Here is an 18,725-nt window from a genome sequence, read left to right on the forward strand (position 1 = left end):
AAAATTCATCTTCTTCTTTTTCTCTCATTCCCCATAGTCAAATCTACTCCCCAAGCAGTGATCATTTTACAGTGAAATTACTGTCAGGGACTTGTCCCTGTCTTCACCTTCAAGTGAGTTTTTTAAAAAAGGCAATTTCAAATGCTGTTCACCTTCCCATCTGATTCAGCCACCTAATTGGGGTTTTCATCTTTTCTGCCAGTATTCCTACCTTGCCTCGCTGAAATGTTTTTTAAATAAGCTTTTCAGCCAGTGGTCCTGGAGGTGGCATGAGGCGGTGAGCGTGCCACTACCCTGGCGGGCGTCGCTTAGCTAGCAGGTGCTGGGCCTCCCTGTACGCCATCATTCATCTGGCTACTTCCATTCACCGTTTAGATGGATCTGTCACCAGTACTTTTTTTTTTATTAACTTTTATTGAGCTTCAAGTGAACGTTTACAAATCAAGTCAGTCTGTCACATATAAGTTTATATACATCTTACTCCCTACTCCCACTTACTCTCCCCCTAATGAGTCAGCCCTTCCAGTCTCTCCTTTCGTGACAATTTTGCCAGCTTCCTACTCTCTCTATCCTCCCATCCCCCCTCCAGACAGGAGATGCCAACACAGTCTCAAGTGTCCACCTGATATAATTAGCTCACTCTTCATCAGCATCTCTCTCCTACCCACTGTCCAGTCCCTTTCATGTCTGATGAGTTGTCTTCGGGGATGGTTCCCGTCCTGTGCCAACAGAAGGTCTGGGGACCATGACCGCTGGGATTCCTCTAGTCTCAGTCAGACCATTAAGTATGGTCTTTTTATGAGAATTTGGGGTCTGCATCCCACTGATCTCCTGCTCCCTCAGGGGTCCTCTGCTGTGCTCCCTGTCAGGGCAGTCATCGGTTGTGGCCGGGCACCAACTAGTTCTTCTGGTCTCAGGATGATGTAGGTCTCTGGTTCATGTGGCCCTTTCTGTCTCTTGGGCTCTTAGTTGTCATGTGACCTTGGTGTTCTTCATTCTCCTTTGCTCCAGGTGGGTTGAGACCAATTGATACATCTTAGATGGCCGCTTGTTAGCATTGAAGACCCCAGATGCCACATTTCAAAGTTTCACCAGTACTTTTGTTCAACTTGAATCTCTTATCAGCCTCCCAAATGCTCACACCAGGACTTTTCATTGTAACCTTGCTACGTGGCTCTGTCTTCGCAGTAGCTCCAGAGGAACTTTGTTCAACAACAGTGCCCAAAGCCAGTGTTGGCTCCAGCTCTAGTCCTTGGTGACTGCTGAAGGGCGCGGTCACCTTTAGCAGCCCTAACTCCCGTTGCTGCAGAGTCCATCATGACCCATAGTGACCCAAGAGGACAGAGCAGAGCTGCCTCATAGGGCTTCCAAGGCTGTAATCTTCATGGAAGCAGACTGTCATAGCTTTCTCTCGCGGAGTGGCTGGTGGGTTCCACTGCGGACCTTTAGGTTAGCAGTCTGAGCAGCTTAACCACCGTGCTACCTATTCTTAAATGCTGAAGCAAACCAGACACTTTCTGTAAAGACCAAGAGTTGGGTTTGTTTACTTTGTGTTCAGGCCAAAATCCCATTGAATAACTGAAATCACTGAAATTAGATGTTGCTCTTCTTTATTATTATTAATAACAGCCAAGCTTAATGCTATCGCTGTTAGTATCAATAATACTAGTAACCAAGCTTGACACCAACAGTGGCCAAGCTAGCTTTATGCACATTAGTATATTTAGTCAACACAACAGGATAACACTGATGCTATTGTTTATCTATTTTACAGATGAAAAATGAGACAATGAGGTTAAGTCATTTGTTCAAGAGCAAATATTCAGAATTTTGACTTTGGTTGTGGACTTTCAATGACTTGGCTTTAATTTCTATACTATACCCTGTGAAAATAAAAAGGAGCAATGTATCTGGTAGGAGCTGGGGCAGGCTCTTCCCACGGGTTGTAGGGATAGAAGGAGTCAGGTGAGCAAGCAATGCCAGTAATCCAAGTAGGTCTGGCTTCTCCCTCAGTCCTGTAGTCCTCATTTGGAGCACACGGATGCAGGTTTTTGGGATTTCTTTCAGAACATTTCTTTCCTTCTCTACCTTTGCTTGCCCTCTGTCTGTCTGAGGGAATGAATGAATGAATGGTGAGAAAGAAAGAGAGGAAGAAAGAAAGAAGGAAAGGAAGGAAGGAAGGAAGCCATTCATGTGCCATGCGGCATAAGCCAGCAGGCACACATTAGACACTTCACATATATCATCACTAGCCCATCGGGCCCAGTATTTTAACCTGGGTAGGCTTTTGGGTGGTCTGTGGAAGACAATGCCAACTGCACAGCTAAATCACTCTGGTCTGCACTCCATGGCAGAACCGCCTTGCAGGGCCAGCGCTGTGGCTTGTCTGAGCCTAGCACCTGGCTTTCCATAAGTCTGGCAAACTTACTATGTCCTTCTTGAAAGTACTTTGTCCTTTTAAGAGAAATGGCACTAAGAAATTAGTTTTATTATTTCTGTTATTATAAATGAAAAGCTGTAAAATTTGTATTTTAAATGGTTTGAAAACAGCAATCATCACATTTTGGAGCATAATATCAATTGAATAATGGGTTCTGAGTAGTTGTATGAGGTCCACTGCCCATGTAAAAAATGCTTTCCAAAATGAGCTTCCAAATGTTTTAGCGAGCTACCCAGCTTGGTTCACTGTCCTTGTTTGCTTATCTGCCACAGTTATTAAGTACACAGAGCAAGATCTTTTCAGGTGCCATCAAGCAGACAGGGTGAAGGGTGTACTGAATTTGCCTTTCTGAAGGACAGCGGCCCTGGTTACGTGTGACATCTTTGGGTTAAAAGTCAGTTGAAAGAAAAAGAATGGCAGAAATTCTGGAAAATTTTGTAGCACCACAAGCTTACGTTTTGGAGAGGAATCTTGTTCCTGTGGTGAGTGGGGCCAGCAGGCTCAGACTTGGGATGCTTTGCAGTTGTAAGATAGGGCTGCTGGCCTTGTGGACTGGAAGTTTAGGGTGTACCTGGAACAGTACCGCTTTCGAAGATGAGGCTAGGAGCTGCAACTACTATATGGCCTAATAAAATAGGGTTTCCTGGAGTACTTATCAGAAACAGAACTAAGATAACTGTTCCTTCCACTGCTCTTATGCTATTCTATCAAGTCAAAAGATCTTAACACAAGGCTGGTGGAGAAGATTAGCTTGTTCGCACCTGTGTGTACAGCTTTCTACATGGTTCTGGAGAAGTATGGCAGACCAGATACTCTGACCTCTCTGCTAAAAGCAATTAAAACTGCTATATAAAATATAGAAAACCTATTTTAAAGCAATCAATGAGTTGGCAAAATAGTAAGAAATCCTCAAAGGTCAAAAACTAAGTGAAAATGGAAACCCAGAGAAGAAAATAAAGTACTGAGTCTGGCTTTGGTTTTTACAGCTGTGCAGGGTGGATGCAAGGGACAGGAAATGAAGTGTAGTGGTTCCTAAGGGTGGTAAGCCTACCTCACCACTCCACCACATAAAACTGGGATTCCAAGGGGTTAAATCCTGAGTATAAGAGTTAAATAAAAAGACAGCTTCAACATAACCTCAAAGACTTTCTGTTGATTAAGTTCTAAGGAATACAAGCTTACAAAAAACAAAACAAACAAAAGCAAACAAAACGTACGTAAGGAAACAAAGTACCACGTGTAAGAGCCAGCAGAAACACCAGCCTTGTCAGACCAGCAAACACTCCATATATTAGAAGTATCAGGCAATCAGGCATGAAGACAGACTTCCCAATAGCAGCAATGGAAACAAGGAGACAGTGAAATACGAGCATCAGTGTACTCAGAGAAGATAGCTGTTGGCCTAAAATTGCATCTTGAGAAAAATATCTTCGAAGAATTCGGACAAAGACATTTTCATATACAATCCTCAGTAAAGGGAATTCCAAAGTATGTTTCCCAGACCAGGGAAAGTGATTCCTGATTCTGATGGCCAGAAGAAATGATAAGCAAAGAAAGTGATAAATGTGTAGTTAAATCTGTATAAAAAGTTACAGCACAAATAATCAAATAATAATGATAATGATAATCTAAAGTCCTATAGGACTTAAAAAAAACAAAGCAAGATAAAACTAAACTAATTAACAAAAATCAGGTATGAGTTGGGAGGATTACCAGAGTTAAAGTGTTCTGGCAGCCCTGGTGGCGCAGTGGTTAAGAGCTCGGTTGCTAACTAAAAGGTTAGCAGTTTGAACTCACCAGCTACTCCTTGGAAACACCATAGGCCAGTTTTACTCTGTCCTAGAGGGTCTCTATGAGTCGGAATCGACTTGATGGCAATGGGTTAAAATGTTCTCAGTTTCTTGGATTGTCCCAGACTTTAATAAGTTAAGATGATGTTAACATTTAAGGAGGTAACCACAAAAAGATTAGAACAAAAAGAATACGGCTTCCGAATGGTAAAAGTAAAAAGGGAATGAGAAACATCTTCAATCAGTCCACAAGAAGGGAGGAAATGTAAAACTGAAAAAATGAGACAAATAGAAAGCACAAAATGAGATGGAAAAAATAAATTCAATTCTATCAGTGTTTCTAGTACATTTAAATGAACTAAATGTTCTAGTTAAATTACAAAAAAATTTCCAGCTATGTAAGTTTTTTTTTTTTTTTTTTTTTAATGTTTATAAGAGGCACATTTAAAACTTAAGGATCCAGAAGGGTTGCAAGTGATGAAAAAAAAAAAAAAAAAGATACGTCAGTGAAATATTAACTTAAAAAAGAAATCTGGTATAACTACGTTAATATCAGAAAAATAAACTTTAAGGCAAAAAGCCATTACTAGAAAAAAGGGATCACTATATAATGATAAAGAGTTCAATTCGCAAAGGAAGAGAAATATATTGAACAAAAATAGAACTACGAGAAACAGATAAACCTACCCGCATAGTGAAATACTCTCTCATTAATTGATAGAGCAAGCAGACACACACACACACACACACACACAAAATAGTAAAAATATCAAAGATTTGAAGACTGTTCTGTAAAGGGCTACCTTATCCTGTCTTTTTCCTTCCTTTCATCCAGGAAGCTCTGGTACTTGTCACCAGGAGGGTAATGTTTCAGGGGTGGCAGGACATAAGAGGATGAGGCGGAGCTGGCAATTGGTAGTCATATTTCATTCATAACAGCTGTATCTTTGAATTTAAAAAAGTCATGAATCACAGACATTTTGTTTAAAATTATTATCCTTCAGCTACTCTTTGATAAAAAAGCAACAACCTCTGGGTTGTCCACTTACTGTTACTGGGCACAGGAGTATGTCTTTGTTGTTGCTGGGTGCCATCTAAGCGAGCAGAACTGCCCCCCCAGAGTTTTCTTGACTGTAACTTTTTCAGAAGCAGATAGCCAGGTCTTTCCCCTGTGGAGCTGCTGGATGGGTTCAAACTGCCAACCTTCCAGTTAGCAGCCTAGCGCTTAGCTGCTGTCCCACCAGGGCTCCACCAGGAGTGTAATTAAAAAAAGAACCGCCCCCACACACAAATTGGACCCTTTTTTGTCATACAAAGATTCAAATTATCCAACGACTGCTTTCTTCAAAAAATATTCCTAAAGGCTAATTTTACTTCTCACCCTCCAAAACCATAGAGAAGGAAAACTTCTTATGAAAACACTGTGAAGAGCTTTTTATTGTATTTTGTCAAGAAAACTTGGCAAAAGATAGGATGAGGATTCTTTTACTTAAGCCTTCCCTATGAAAACCCTAATGAAATCTTTCTTGTTTCTTGAAGTCTGTTGCATAGAGAGGATTTGATTTTCCTGAGTAACGAAATATTTCAGTGTGGACATGCATTGCACTAAAGAGAGCCTCTGGGTGTCTGGGTTTTATGTAAGGAGATCAATGAAGGCAGTTTGCTGCCTCTATGTTTTCTTCCCAGAGCCATTCTAGCTGCTCCGTGTTTACCTCTTTCCTGTAGCAATCAAGGATCTGCGAAGAGCTAGCCGGAAATGCTCTGGTTTTTTCAAGTGCAGACAGGAGTGTTCTTTACTGAAATGATGGCAGGCTGCTTTGGGGAGTTTTCTTAGGACAAAATCCCTTAAGATAAAAGTCACCCAGTCATTGGTTTCCTGCCTTATTACACATAAAAAATTTATGAATTTATATCGTCATTTTTCTTCCAGCTAAATCAAAGCTATATGATTTCGCAAATAATTCCACCCACACACATTCCTAAGACTTGCATTGCAGTCCATGAGTGTTTGTTGCTGTCAGCTGGGGCAATTTCCCTGATTAACCTGTGAAAAGTGTTCTCCTTCACCAATGCTGTTCAGAAATAAGCAGAGACTGTGAAAGGAGACAAGGCAGGTTCCAGAATGTGAATTCCTGGTGATTTTATACGATGATGTATGAAAAGGAAAGAGAGGGAGAACAATTTGATTTGCTCCAACTAGGTTGACCCAGAAAGGAGAAGAGCAGAAAAATTGCTTTGATTAAGCAAACATGACATCAAGTCATTCAAGAGAGGACTCACAATATGTAATATTTAAGCCTCATTTAAAAATATGTCATGTCTAGATCTGCGAGATATTTTATGTTGGTTAAAAAAAAGTCTTTGCTCATTCTGTTTTCCTATTGCCGTTTCTTTCTGAGTCATTGGGAACAATTTCTCTAACCTCCTTGAGACACTGTCTTAAGATTTGGGGTGGGACTTCTTTGCTCTGGATATCTCGTGATTGAATTCAAAGTTGAGGTAGGCTAAATAGGCATCTGATGGTAAAAACCAAACTGACTTGGAAAGAGTTGCTGGTTATCTAGGTCAATGGAGACCTTCCCTTAAAATAAGGACTCAGATTTCTCCTGGAACTCTAAAAAATAAATCAATTTTCTCAAAGAAGTGTCAGTTCATTTGTAGAGAAATCTTTACCAGAGCATTGTCTGATTCAAATTATACACCCATGGGTGGAGCAAATTGTTAGATGTGGGGCTGCTAACCAAAAGGTTGGTGGTTCAAACCCACCCAAAGGCCTGGCAATTTGCTTCTGAAAGGTCACAGCCATGACAACCCTGTAAAGCACAGTTTTAGTCTACAATGCATGGGGTCATCATGAATTGGAATCAACTTAACTGCAACTGGTTTGGTTTTTTGGTTTGAGTATAGCCCCAAGTGTCGTGAGTTCTTTGATTACGTCCTCATCACCTATACTTGGGACATGTTAGTGCTCAATAAATATTTGTTGAATGAATGCCTGATTTTTTTTTTCCTTCTTTTTCATGTAAGGGTTATCTTAGAGTTGGGAAGAATAATGAAACAAGATTTTTATCAATTTTAAAATCTTGCCTTGGTCATTTGTGTTTATGGTTGACAATGTCATTGTTGTTAGGTGCCATCCAGTAGCCTTGGACTTATAGTGACCTTAAGTACAATGGAAAGAAATGTTGCCTGGTCCCATGCCATCCTCACAATGGTTGTTATGTTTGAGCCCACTGCTGGAGCCACTGTGTCAATCCATCCCACTGAGGGTCTCACTCTTTTCTGCTGACCCTCTACTTTACCAAACATGACGTCCTTCTCCAGTGATAGGTCTCTACTGATGAAGGGCCCAAAGTGTGTGAGGTGGAGTCTCACCATCCTCACTTCTGAGTTGCTTTCTGGTTATACTTCCTCCAAGACAGATTTGTTTGTTCTTCTGGCACTCCACGGTATATTCAATATTTTTGGCCCGAGCCACAAATTGAATGCATTGATTCTTCTTCAGTCTTTCTTTTTTATTGTCCAGATTTTGCATGCATACGAGGTGACTGAAAATACCATGGTTTGGGTCAGGTGCACCTTAGTCCTCAAAGTGACATCTTTGATTTTTTAACACTTTAAACAGGTCTTTTGCCACAGATTTGCCCAATGTTATACATTGCTTGATTTCTTGATAATAGTACTTTTCACTAATATGCCCATTTCCTCTTTGCCTGAGACTGATGTTCCCCGTCTCCATGAAGGCAGGCTTGGTCATATGACTTGCTTTGGCTGAGGAGGTGGGAATAATGTGATCTGTCCCTTCCAGATGGAGGTTTTAGCAGTCATCCCTGCCACATTCTTTTTCCCCAGCACTGAAACAGACAACACTCCAGCTAGGGGCTGCTCTGTCACCCTGGGTCCTGGAGAGGAGGTGATCACATGTAGCCGACACACAATGGACACTTAGACAAAGAAATAAGCTTGTGTTGTTGTGAGTCACTGAGATTTGGGGAGTTGTTTGTAGGTGCAACAACACCTTGCCTGTTGCATCCTGATCCATACAGTACTGGAAAAGCTTCTGAAGTTATTACACAAATCCAACTTCCAAAAAATTATTTGTAAAATAGCAACCTAGTGGTAGCGATAAGGATGCTGGTTGGCTCATTTGCTATCAACGTGACTTTTTTTTTTTTTTTAATAACTTGGCCAGTCTTTTTTTAGGTGTATGAAAATACCTGTGAAGCCAGAGCCTTTGACGATAATGACCATGAATGAGCTTAAGTAATAAAATTATTGTGTATTCCAGATATCTTTCTACCTTTAACATTTATGAAGGAAAGTCAGTTTTCACTCAAACAGGTTTCTTTTCATTTGGTTTTCTCTACAATGTTTATGCCTGAGGTTTATTGCTAGCAGTAGAGAGTGTCCAAGTATGTTATGGGAATAGTCAAATTCCCAGTGCTTTAAAATGTATTCCATAGGCCCCAGAGTCAGTTAAAAGCTGATTGATTTTACAGCAAATACATCAAAACTGGTATTTATGAAATATCCCATTTCTTCAGCTCTCTCTCTCATAAGCGTGAACATCACATTTGGGAGTTGTGGTGCAAATATCTCAGACAGCTATGAGCAAAAATTACTGCAGATTTTCCATGACAAGGAAAAGGTTCTTTAAGGTGTTCAATAATTTAATAAAAGATCTATGTCAACTGATAGCTCTTATGAACAAATCTTTTAAAAGGTATGGTTTGAGTGGTTTAGTGTGGCTCATCTATTCCGATTTTCATAATTAAAACACCAATTACATAGCTGAAGAAAGGACACTTATGGTGAATAATTGTGGAGATGAACTTTATCATCCGATTAGCTCATGACTGGCAACAAAGTTTCTGTTTGATTTATTCCACATTTGGCAGAAAGGTCTGGCCTTAGAAGGGATAATCAGCTATTGGGTATGGCTTATACTAGGATGGAGCCCTGGTAGCACAGTGGTTAAAAGCTCGAACGCTAACCAAAAGGTTGGCATTTCAAATCCACCAGCTGCTCCTTGGAAACCCTATGGGGCAGCTCTACTCTGTGTTACAGGGCCACTGAGTCACAGCTTTGGCTTTATATTAGCATGCTACACAATTTAATGTTTTCTATATGCATATTTGGTCAATGATGAATCATTCATTTGTGACTATACCATCCACATACTCTTTTATAGCACAGTCTATCTTAGATTAAAAAAATCAAATTCTTATATATTGTATGCTAATATGGTCTGAAGCTCTAGATTAAGTACTATTCCCTGCAGGAGACAAAGGGATTTAACTGGATTGATAAGCAATGCCTTTTTAAAAACATTTTTGGGTGAAAATATACACAGCAAAACATATACCTGTTTAACAATTTTTATGTGTACATTTTTACATTGACAATGATTGTGTTGTCATTCTCACTATCTCTGCCCCTATTATTTCACTATTAACTTAGACTTTCCAACACTTAAAGTTCTCACCTGTACTTTAGAGTTACTGTTGTCCTTTCAATCTCATCTATGTAATTACTCAATAGGGCATAAAAACAATGACTTTTGTAAGTAGTAACCCTTGCCTTTTGATGACGCTAGCACCCTCAACATGCTGTGATGTAGACTCTATATGAGTTAGTCTCACTAAGTGCTATGCAACAAAGAAGAATTCAATGAATGCATCTGTTGATTGATTGACACTTTTAAAATGCATCGATTTGTGTTTAGCTGAAGCCTAGGCATTCTGAAATAAATTTTAAAGTCTGAAGGGAAAAACAAGCATTTGGATACACCATAAAACGGCATATAAAATTTGTATAGCCATATTTTAGTCTGAAAGAGTAACACTTCATTTTTATGACAGATTCAGAGGTCACCAAAGCTCCTGCTTAAATGTTTCCAAAGACAAAGGAGAATTTAACCCAGTGTTGAAACTGGTTTTGGATGGTAAAATTACTCCCCAAATGATTGCAGACCCCTTATACCTAATGAAAAGCGTGAAAACATTTAGAACGTGTAGGATGACTTTATTTCTCTGTTGGAAGTCATATGGTTCTCTGGACGTGTCTTCAGGCAGTGACGTGAAGTGGGCTTTAGTATCTCCCAGGGAGTTATGCAGCCAGCGTGGCGATTACTCTTCTTTCTCTTCCCAGTTTATGATCACATGCCATTAAACACAACCTTGTCTGAGCTGAAAGAGAAATATGCTCCTCCTTTATTTATACTATTCTTCCACAAAAGCTTCACCAGGGTGTAAAACTAGCCCACTGTCCACTGAGTGTGAGCTGCAAAAATCTACATAAGGAGCAGGCGTTCTATCCAGGTTTCCAACAGTGCAAACCAGCATTGAATTAGATTTGTGCATCCTTCAAGCCCGTGGGATAAACAGAGTATCCTGGAGATAAGCTATCATTTTATATGATGTTCCCCACTCGGGCCATCAACCACAGGCCACTGACATGGAAAGAAGTCTGTGATGGGCGGCTCTCCTGCCACCACATGGGGCTCATGTTGCCTGGAGGTGTGCAGACACCAAGGCTAAATAAGTTGGGTGGTTTGGTTTTAATGGTTTATATTTTCTCCCCGTTTGGAAAGTGCACTGCATTTTGCTGCTGTCATTACCAAGGGTTCATTGAAGATGAAACGGGGGTGCCTCAGTGGGGTTTTGCAGCAAATCGATAAAGCCGGTTCAGGCAAGACTGGGCCGTTCACAGTCTGAAGCAGATTGAGCGGTAGCCACTTATTTGCGGGGCCAATGGAGCCTAATTTATTCAGCTGCAGTAGAGGCTGAAAGCCAATCTGGCCTGGACCTATTTGTCTTTAGAAAACTAATTAAAGTGGAGAATCTGGTTTACTCTTGCTATTGGGTTTTACTTTTTCTTGCTTGGGCCAAGCAAAGACTGAGGGTGTGCGTGGGTGTGTCTGTTGGCGTAGAAGGTGGGCAATATTAGTTTCACCTAAAGACAGCAGCCTAGGCTCTAGAAAATAAAGCAGTTTCTTAAACACAGTCTGACATCCTTTTGAAATGCAGGATGGTGGATGCAGGATCCTTTGAGATGACAATGAAATGCCACGGCAGTTTAAAATGAACAACAGTTTCCTCATCCTTACAACCAAGACTTCTTAAGTCACACCAAAATGGCCCCAGAGAGGCATGGAAGAACATTGTTATGACCAGCATTTTATTCTGAAACTGGTATTAACCAGCAGGCAGGAAATGATGCCAGAATGTTGATTGCTATGTCAATTTTGTTTCAGAGAGGGGAGAAAAATGCGTAACTTGATATTTTACAAGTATTTAAATTTGAATGTAATAATATTAGCAACATATTTCTCATCAATGGCAAACTAACGAATTTCAGAACCTGCACTGTATTTTGGGGAGAATCATATTCAAAAATAGACATCCAATTTTTTTTTTACCTAGATAGATAAGATTCTAGAAGGCCAACAGGGAAGTCCAGCTGAGAAGGGGATGATATCATGGTTTGCATTCATGCTAGTATTTTCAAGGAAGTTAGTGTTCTTGGCAGAAAGCTTCTTAGTGGTTCAGCTACAAGAGTCGCACTAACCATTAGGTAAGGAAGTTGGACTGGCTTAACCACTGGGGATCCCAATAGGTGCTAGGAAGGACAGGTACACATGATCTGAACTGGAGCTGCTCCAGCTTATCAACCGAACCAAGTTAACAGATCCTTGACTTGTTCCAGCGATAATGCTTTCTCTTCACTTCCCATTAGCAGCATCAGGAGATCTTAAGGTCTGTTTTCTGTGCCCCTTCCCCAGGTTCTTCCCTCCCAGAGGATGTCCTGTTGTGAATTTACCTCTTTAACTCTCTTCCCCCACCCAACCTGCAGAAATGATGAATGGGGTACTGCTCTGGATCTTAACAGGGAATATTTCATTAAAAAAATTTTTTTTACAGGTGAAATTAAAGACATCATGTTACCACTGTCTGGATTTAAGGCCAGGCAGACATCTACCCCCCTGATGTCTTGGGTGTGCTGCGAGAATAGCTAAGTGCTTATCAGGTGAGGGTCGCCTTCTCTCCTGGGTCCACGATACTATGTAGGGTTTAGGTCCTTATTAAGGGGTGTTATCAGCATGAAATAGTATTATGAAAACTACTTTCAACAACTATTTGATTATTTGGGTTAGTACATAAAACCAAGCAAGATAACCTGGGTGTTCTTTTCAGCCCCAGTACAAATCACTTTGGATTAAAAAAAAAAAATCCAATGCTCCCTCTCCAAATGCTCTAAAAGAAACCAGCAAATTCAAGTAGGAAAAAAAAAGAAAGAAAGAATAAATGACCTATAGCGCAAACTATTTCTTATCACTCCCCCTCAAATTCTCTATGCCCAAGCTAACGGAAAAATTAGCTCCTGACGCATGAGAGTTGATGTTGGTTTGTTCTTATTATTAGGAAGGTAATTATTCGCTTAGCATGAGATGAAAAAAAAAAAAGCAATATATTCTATCAGGGAAGAGCTAGTTTTTCAGGCAGACTACATATAGTCTGAATGTTGGGATAGAATTTAAATCAGCCACCAAATGAGCTGGTCTTACACAAAGATGAGATTGAAAACCTAGCCATTGGGGAGGAATACCAAAATGGTTGTTAACCATAAATACCAAGCAGAGAGGAAATTAGTAAAGAAGTTGGCCATGTGCAGTGTTCAATTCACTCTCCAGACAATTTGGAAGGGAAAAGTGGAGGTGGAATTTCTCAAAAACTCTCCAGTGTGATTGTACAAAGACAAATGGCGATGAAGGAAGAATAAGAAGACCAGCGCTTACACTATGCCGCATTGTACTCCACACAGTCCTCTGGGAAGCAAGAGGAAAGCAGATTTAAAGGAAAAAGAAAAAGATTATTCTATACATAATAGCACAGAACAGGTATAACATTTAGCTTTGTAGGCTGGAATTCCACCCAAATTCCCTCAGAATGACCAGAAAGAAATCTACGTACCCAGTACAACGTTGAATACTTACTGGAGATTTATTGGTCTAAATCATCACCAACTTGATGAATTAACTTCCAAGTCTGGCTTTAAAAAGAATCCTACCTTTATAAAATACACTCCCATACGATGTACAGTTTAGAGTACATTTTTGTTCTAATGAATCCGCTGGAGGAAAATAACAGTTATTCCCTGCCCAAGTGAGCTCAGGAGCCCTACTGAATGTTGTGCTCTGATTTTCTGAGCTGTGTAATTAATTGCCTTTTAAGGAGGATAATTTGGGTGTATGGTAATTTGAAATACTTCTGTACGCTCAGGTCTTAAAAAATTGAGCTACTTTGTGCTGATTTATTTTACAGTCTATATTTCCAGCAAATTGGAACTTGCAAGAAAACTCATGGTTTTGCATCAAACTATTTAAGAGAATTCAAGGAGTATAAATTTATGAAATGAGCAAGAGAACCAATCTCTTCCTGAGTGCCAACAGTCACCTCTGGCCTCTTTAATTAAAAATCAATAACAGTCTGCTATGACAGAAGGGCTGCTGGGGTGAGTGTTGATAACAGGAAAGAGACACACGGAGGTGGGACCAGTCAGTTAACCATAGAAGCTGATGGCATTCGTATCTTCAATAAATCATGACTATTGGAAGAAAAAAAAAAAAAATTTTTTTTTTTTATTGGCAGAAAGGACTGTGGCATTCTCTGACAAGCTGGCTTTCTATCAGCAGCTGAATCCAGACAAATATATTAATTACTGGATAACAAAAATAACTTTAGGGGAAGTATATCTGAAAGCTCCTGACCAAGTAAATTGCTTTTTATACCCATAAAACTTTAAAGGAGCAAATACAAATGTTTTCTAGATATTAAAGAGTTTAAAGTTTTTTATAAATATAATAAGAGGTCAAATGATGGAATTGATGTATTTTTAAGGGGGATGGTTTTTTGCTCATTTGATTTGTTTTCAAGTCTCTTACGTAAATTTTAAGAGTAGTTTACCCAGTTTGGGGCTAGGAGCTTTATTTTTAAAAACAAACCCTGTAATTACCAGGTCACCTAAAAAATACAGTAACTAATGTGAGAGCATTTACCAACAGATCTCAAAGTCAATACCACAGATGCAAATTTAAATTTAGATGGTATTAAGAAAAAGCTCTCTGAGAGCTTTAGAGTTGAATTATCTTGACTTTTGGCAAAGCGGTTGGGGTGATTGGAATATTCTTTTCGATACTGTCCTCTGAAGCATTTTTCTGTTAAAACACTTAGAGAAATTAAGGGAAATCTTTTCCAACTGTACTCCTTTTCTGGGACACATGTTTCTTATAAATATTCAGGAAACATCTTTTCTGGGGAAAATTAAAACTGGAGCAGGTAACATGAGCCTTGTTTATAAACAGTCAAAATAGGCAGTGATATATGGCAGACCCACAGGATAGTTCACCAGGGCAGTTATCTTGGAGATGGCTGTGTCCCACCTTTGCACAGTGTAGCCAGGCCAGGAGAAACTGCTTCAACTTTTCGTTATTCACAACTATATCAAACCCTCAAAGGGAAGAGATCTTGGGGAAGCCATCGGCTGCAAATGGAAAACTGATAATAGCTTTGGGCCTAGCTTGTGTTTTCCAGAATAATCTTCAAACCACTCCTTTTGATCCTGAAAACGCTCCTTACTCTTAGAAGCTGAGGAAAGTAGCTCTAGTTGCGCTTATGGCTGGCTGTGAGTTACAAATTGCAAATTCTTAGAACCTGGGAAGGAATTAAAATTTAATTCAATAATATATAAAAAAAGAATAAAACCTCAATTCTGTCTTACAGCGCCTTAAGCCACACCTATCAGGAAGAAGACTACTATGTGATGTCAGAGAATGTTTTAGAATAAAATTGGCTTATTGATTTAAACTCCTAGGCACTGAGTCTGGTCCTTCATTTTACTCACAACATAGGATTGGTCATGACCAATTGTTTTCAGAAGAAAATTGATCAAAGCATATATTTTTTGGTGCCTAAGTCAAAGATCCTATTTTACAACAGCAGATTTATATTTCGGAGCATTATAAGGATGACCATTGAAATTCCTGAACATAAACGTTCAAGCTCCAACTGTCATATAGATCAGTTTTTAAATGTCACATGAAATTCTCAAAGTGTTGACGGTGCTTTATTTAGGCTTGTGCTAAACTACACAAATACTGTTGTCTTGAGAAAAATATTTTTCTTGCTATACTTCCCTTGTTTGAGTGTGTGTGTTTATTTCTTCCATGGGGAGGGAAAATTGTGCTTCTCTGTTTCAAAAAAAAAAAAAAATGCCAAGGGGAAACTAATTAGTTGTCATAGGTATCGTTATGTTGTTTAAATTCAATGCAATTTTAACTAGCTGCATAATGTACCCCAGTTCTTTAACTAGATTTTATGAAAATTTTGAAAAGCTTGACTTGTTTATTGAGTCAACTAAAATGGGGATCTAAAAACAGATCAAATCCACACTCACCCCCTGTTCTTCTTGTTAAGACGGGTCTTGATGTACAAACCAGTTTGTAAAGTAAAATCCCAAGCCATGGAAGCTAATCAAACCATCATTTTTTTTTTTTTTTTTTAACAACTGATTAGGAACTAGTTGTTTGGCAAGATAGAATTGTTTGTTTAAAAAACAAAAGTTGACTGGATTTTAAACTTTCTCCTGAAATTATGAATATAGGATAGGAAATCAGCAAAGTAAAAGGTTGAAGCAATTACTCAGATAATTTTGTTTCCAAGCACTACACTGAAGAAAAGAGTGTTTCATTTGCTAATAATTGGTATTAAGTTTATAAGAAAATTCAGCAGTTAACAACTTAGCTTACCTGTCACTTTAGTATTTCAAGAATAGGCCTTTTATGTTGCAGGTACATTTGATTTTTATAGACAGAAATGCTGAAACATACTTACTTTGAGGCCAAACCCAACCAATTCAATCTTATGAATTCTAGAAGGATATTACCGAGAATGACAGAATAATTTATAATAAAAAATAGTGTCCAATAAAAGCATATTCATAACCAGCAGCCCTGGAGGCCCAAGTTTATATGCCACAGTCAGAAGTGGTTCAAGGGCTTCACGACCTTAAGGTTTTTACTGTTAATTTTACGTGAAGATAATTGGCAAAGCGACATTAACACTTTTAACAATTACAGGTATATACATTGTTTATAGTACTATAAATGGAAGAAATTAAATAGCAGCTAATTGGGCAATGTTTCTTTGATATGATAAGCTTTTAATTTTTTATAGCAAAATTTGATTTTTAAGGCACACTCACAAAATTGTGTTTACTACATTCATGGTTGTATTCTAGGAGTAAATTGCCTTGTTGATGGTTTCCATTCAGCCCCCTATCACACATTTAAATGGCTCCAAGAGGGACTGTATCTAAGGATTCCAACTTTTCAAAGACACACATGCACATAAAAGAAAAGAAAATGGTAGTAACATTAATTTGGGGTCTCTGCAAGGTCTTTCAAACAGAAAAGTTTACATATAAGGAGCCGTAAAATGGTTTCACTGTATCATACTTGAATAAATCATTGAATAAGAAATGCGCCATTGTAATTATGTCTCCGGAAGAACTGGCAACGGTAACTTAGCCTTCAAATTAATATTTCAGAAGAAATATGTAGTGGAAATTTTGGCTACTGCACGAGTGGATTAATAGAAGATTTCTTAAATGATCTAATTCATGGCCTTAAAGAAAGATCCTGTTACTTTTAAAAATTCTAATTAAAAGCAGGAGCAGAATCTGAGAATCACAATAACTTTTCCGGAATCTTATCATGGGTCGTCAAGAATCACCCCGGCATAGACAGCGCGGCCTAAGGCCTTCGCTCCGTAAGAACTCACCAGCCGGTCCAGGCTTGTGCCTGCAGCGGTCGTCGGTCTTTCCTCAGGATTGTAGGGCCTGAAGCGCGTATTAAAGTTGTCCGGAGCCGAGCGGGCCGATCTGAGGGCTGGAGCGGGCTTGGGCTGGCCACATCCCTGAAACACCTGGAAGAAGCACAGAAAGGGTGAAGAGGCCACAGTGACCTCCTGAAGTCACGACGCAAAACCGCGCAGTGCAGCGGCTTTCACGGAACTTTCACCTTAAATAAATGCTTATCTTGAGGTGAAAAGAAACTTAAAGTGTAACAGGAAGAATGACCCAGAAAGATATGGCGTGACTGTATGCTCTGACTCTTAGTTTCATCCTATATTAAAAACAGGGATTGTAATAGTTACCTTGGAATCCCTGGGTGGTGCAAACGGTTGAGCCCACTTGACTGCCAACTGAGAGGTTAGCAGTTTGAGTCCAACTAGAAAGGCCTGGCAATCTACTTTCAGAAAATCAGCCACTGAAAACCCTGTGGAGCACAGTTTCACTCTGATACACCTGGGGTTGCCCCGAGTCAGAGTCCACCTGAAAGCAATATTTACTTCAGAGGAGCATTTCAGAATTAAATAAATTTTGCACCAGAAGCTTTCACGAACTTGAATCTGGTTCTCAATAAACAGCCCTTTGGGATTCTCGTTATGACAAATGTACTTCATGTATAGCATATAAGGCCAAATACCTCAAGTGGCTCCCCTTTGAATAATGAAAACCCCTACTGGAAGAATTCTTTGTAAACGCCCTCTTGAGCAATGGTGTAGAAATAGGACATGCAAATGTGGACGAAATCCATATAATGACAGTTTCCTCAGATTTTGTTGTCGACAGCTGTTCATGTCACAATTAGGATTGCTGTGGGAAATCAAACACTGTATTATAATGATCTTAGGGACTGAGCTGCTGGTTGTTTTCCACAGTGGCTTCACTCAGGGTGGGGAGGGGACACTTCCATTGCCGCTTTTAGAAGCTTCACCCTCTGTCCTAGGTATCAAGTGATAATACCTTTATTAGAATTACAGGAAATATAGTAACATTATCAGAACCTTTTGATGAAGTGCAAGTTTCTTCCATTTCTACACAGGAGATGATTTTACTCTTAGATATCTGCCTGCCTGCCTGCCTGCCTGTCCACCTACCTACCTACCTACCTACCCACCCACCCATCATCTATCTATCATCCATCTCTCTCCCTCCCTCCCCCCCCCCGCCCCCGTGATGTAGTGGTTAAGAACTCAGCTGGTAACCAAAAGGTCAGCAGTTCAAATCCACCTGCTGCTCCTTGGAAACTCTAGGGGGCAGTTCTATCTATCATTGTTTTAAGAAGCTTTTTGGGTTTGTTTATGTAAGCTAATTTTTGACTTGTGTGTACGTATTTAGCAAGGATGGCTTCTGGTTTCCTTATTTGGTTCCAGAATAAGCATATTTCACCAGGCACATTCTGTGATTCCACTGCAGTACCCAGAGCACTCTCGAGTGCCATTCCCGATGACAAATTCCATCTCGAGACGCAATTCATTGTCTTTTACCACTACAGCTAATTTCTCTTTTGTTGTAGTCAAAGTTCTCCTTCAACTCAGCGTTTTTCAGAGCACAAGCACTTTGTCTTGGCATTCCCTGGGATGGGTTTTAAC

At 39.6% G+C, this 18,725-nt stretch overlaps 1 protein-coding gene across 1 annotated transcript in view; it reads right to left on the reverse strand.

Annotated features, from left to right (window-relative positions):
- GPC6 (glypican 6) overlaps positions 1–18,725 on the reverse strand; it is a 646,529-nt gene that overhangs the window by 92,478 nt on the left and 535,326 nt on the right. The window contains exon 6 of the mRNA XM_064270254.1: positions 17,070–17,213. Within this exon, the coding sequence (XP_064126324.1) occupies positions 17,070–17,213 (144 nt within the window). The remainder of the gene's footprint in view (positions 1–17,069; positions 17,214–18,725) is intronic.

This window comes from Loxodonta africana, chromosome 17 (assembly GCF_030014295.1).
Source record: "Loxodonta africana isolate mLoxAfr1 chromosome 17, mLoxAfr1.hap2, whole genome shotgun sequence".
Lineage (NCBI taxonomy): Eukaryota > Metazoa > Chordata > Mammalia > Proboscidea > Elephantidae > Loxodonta > Loxodonta africana.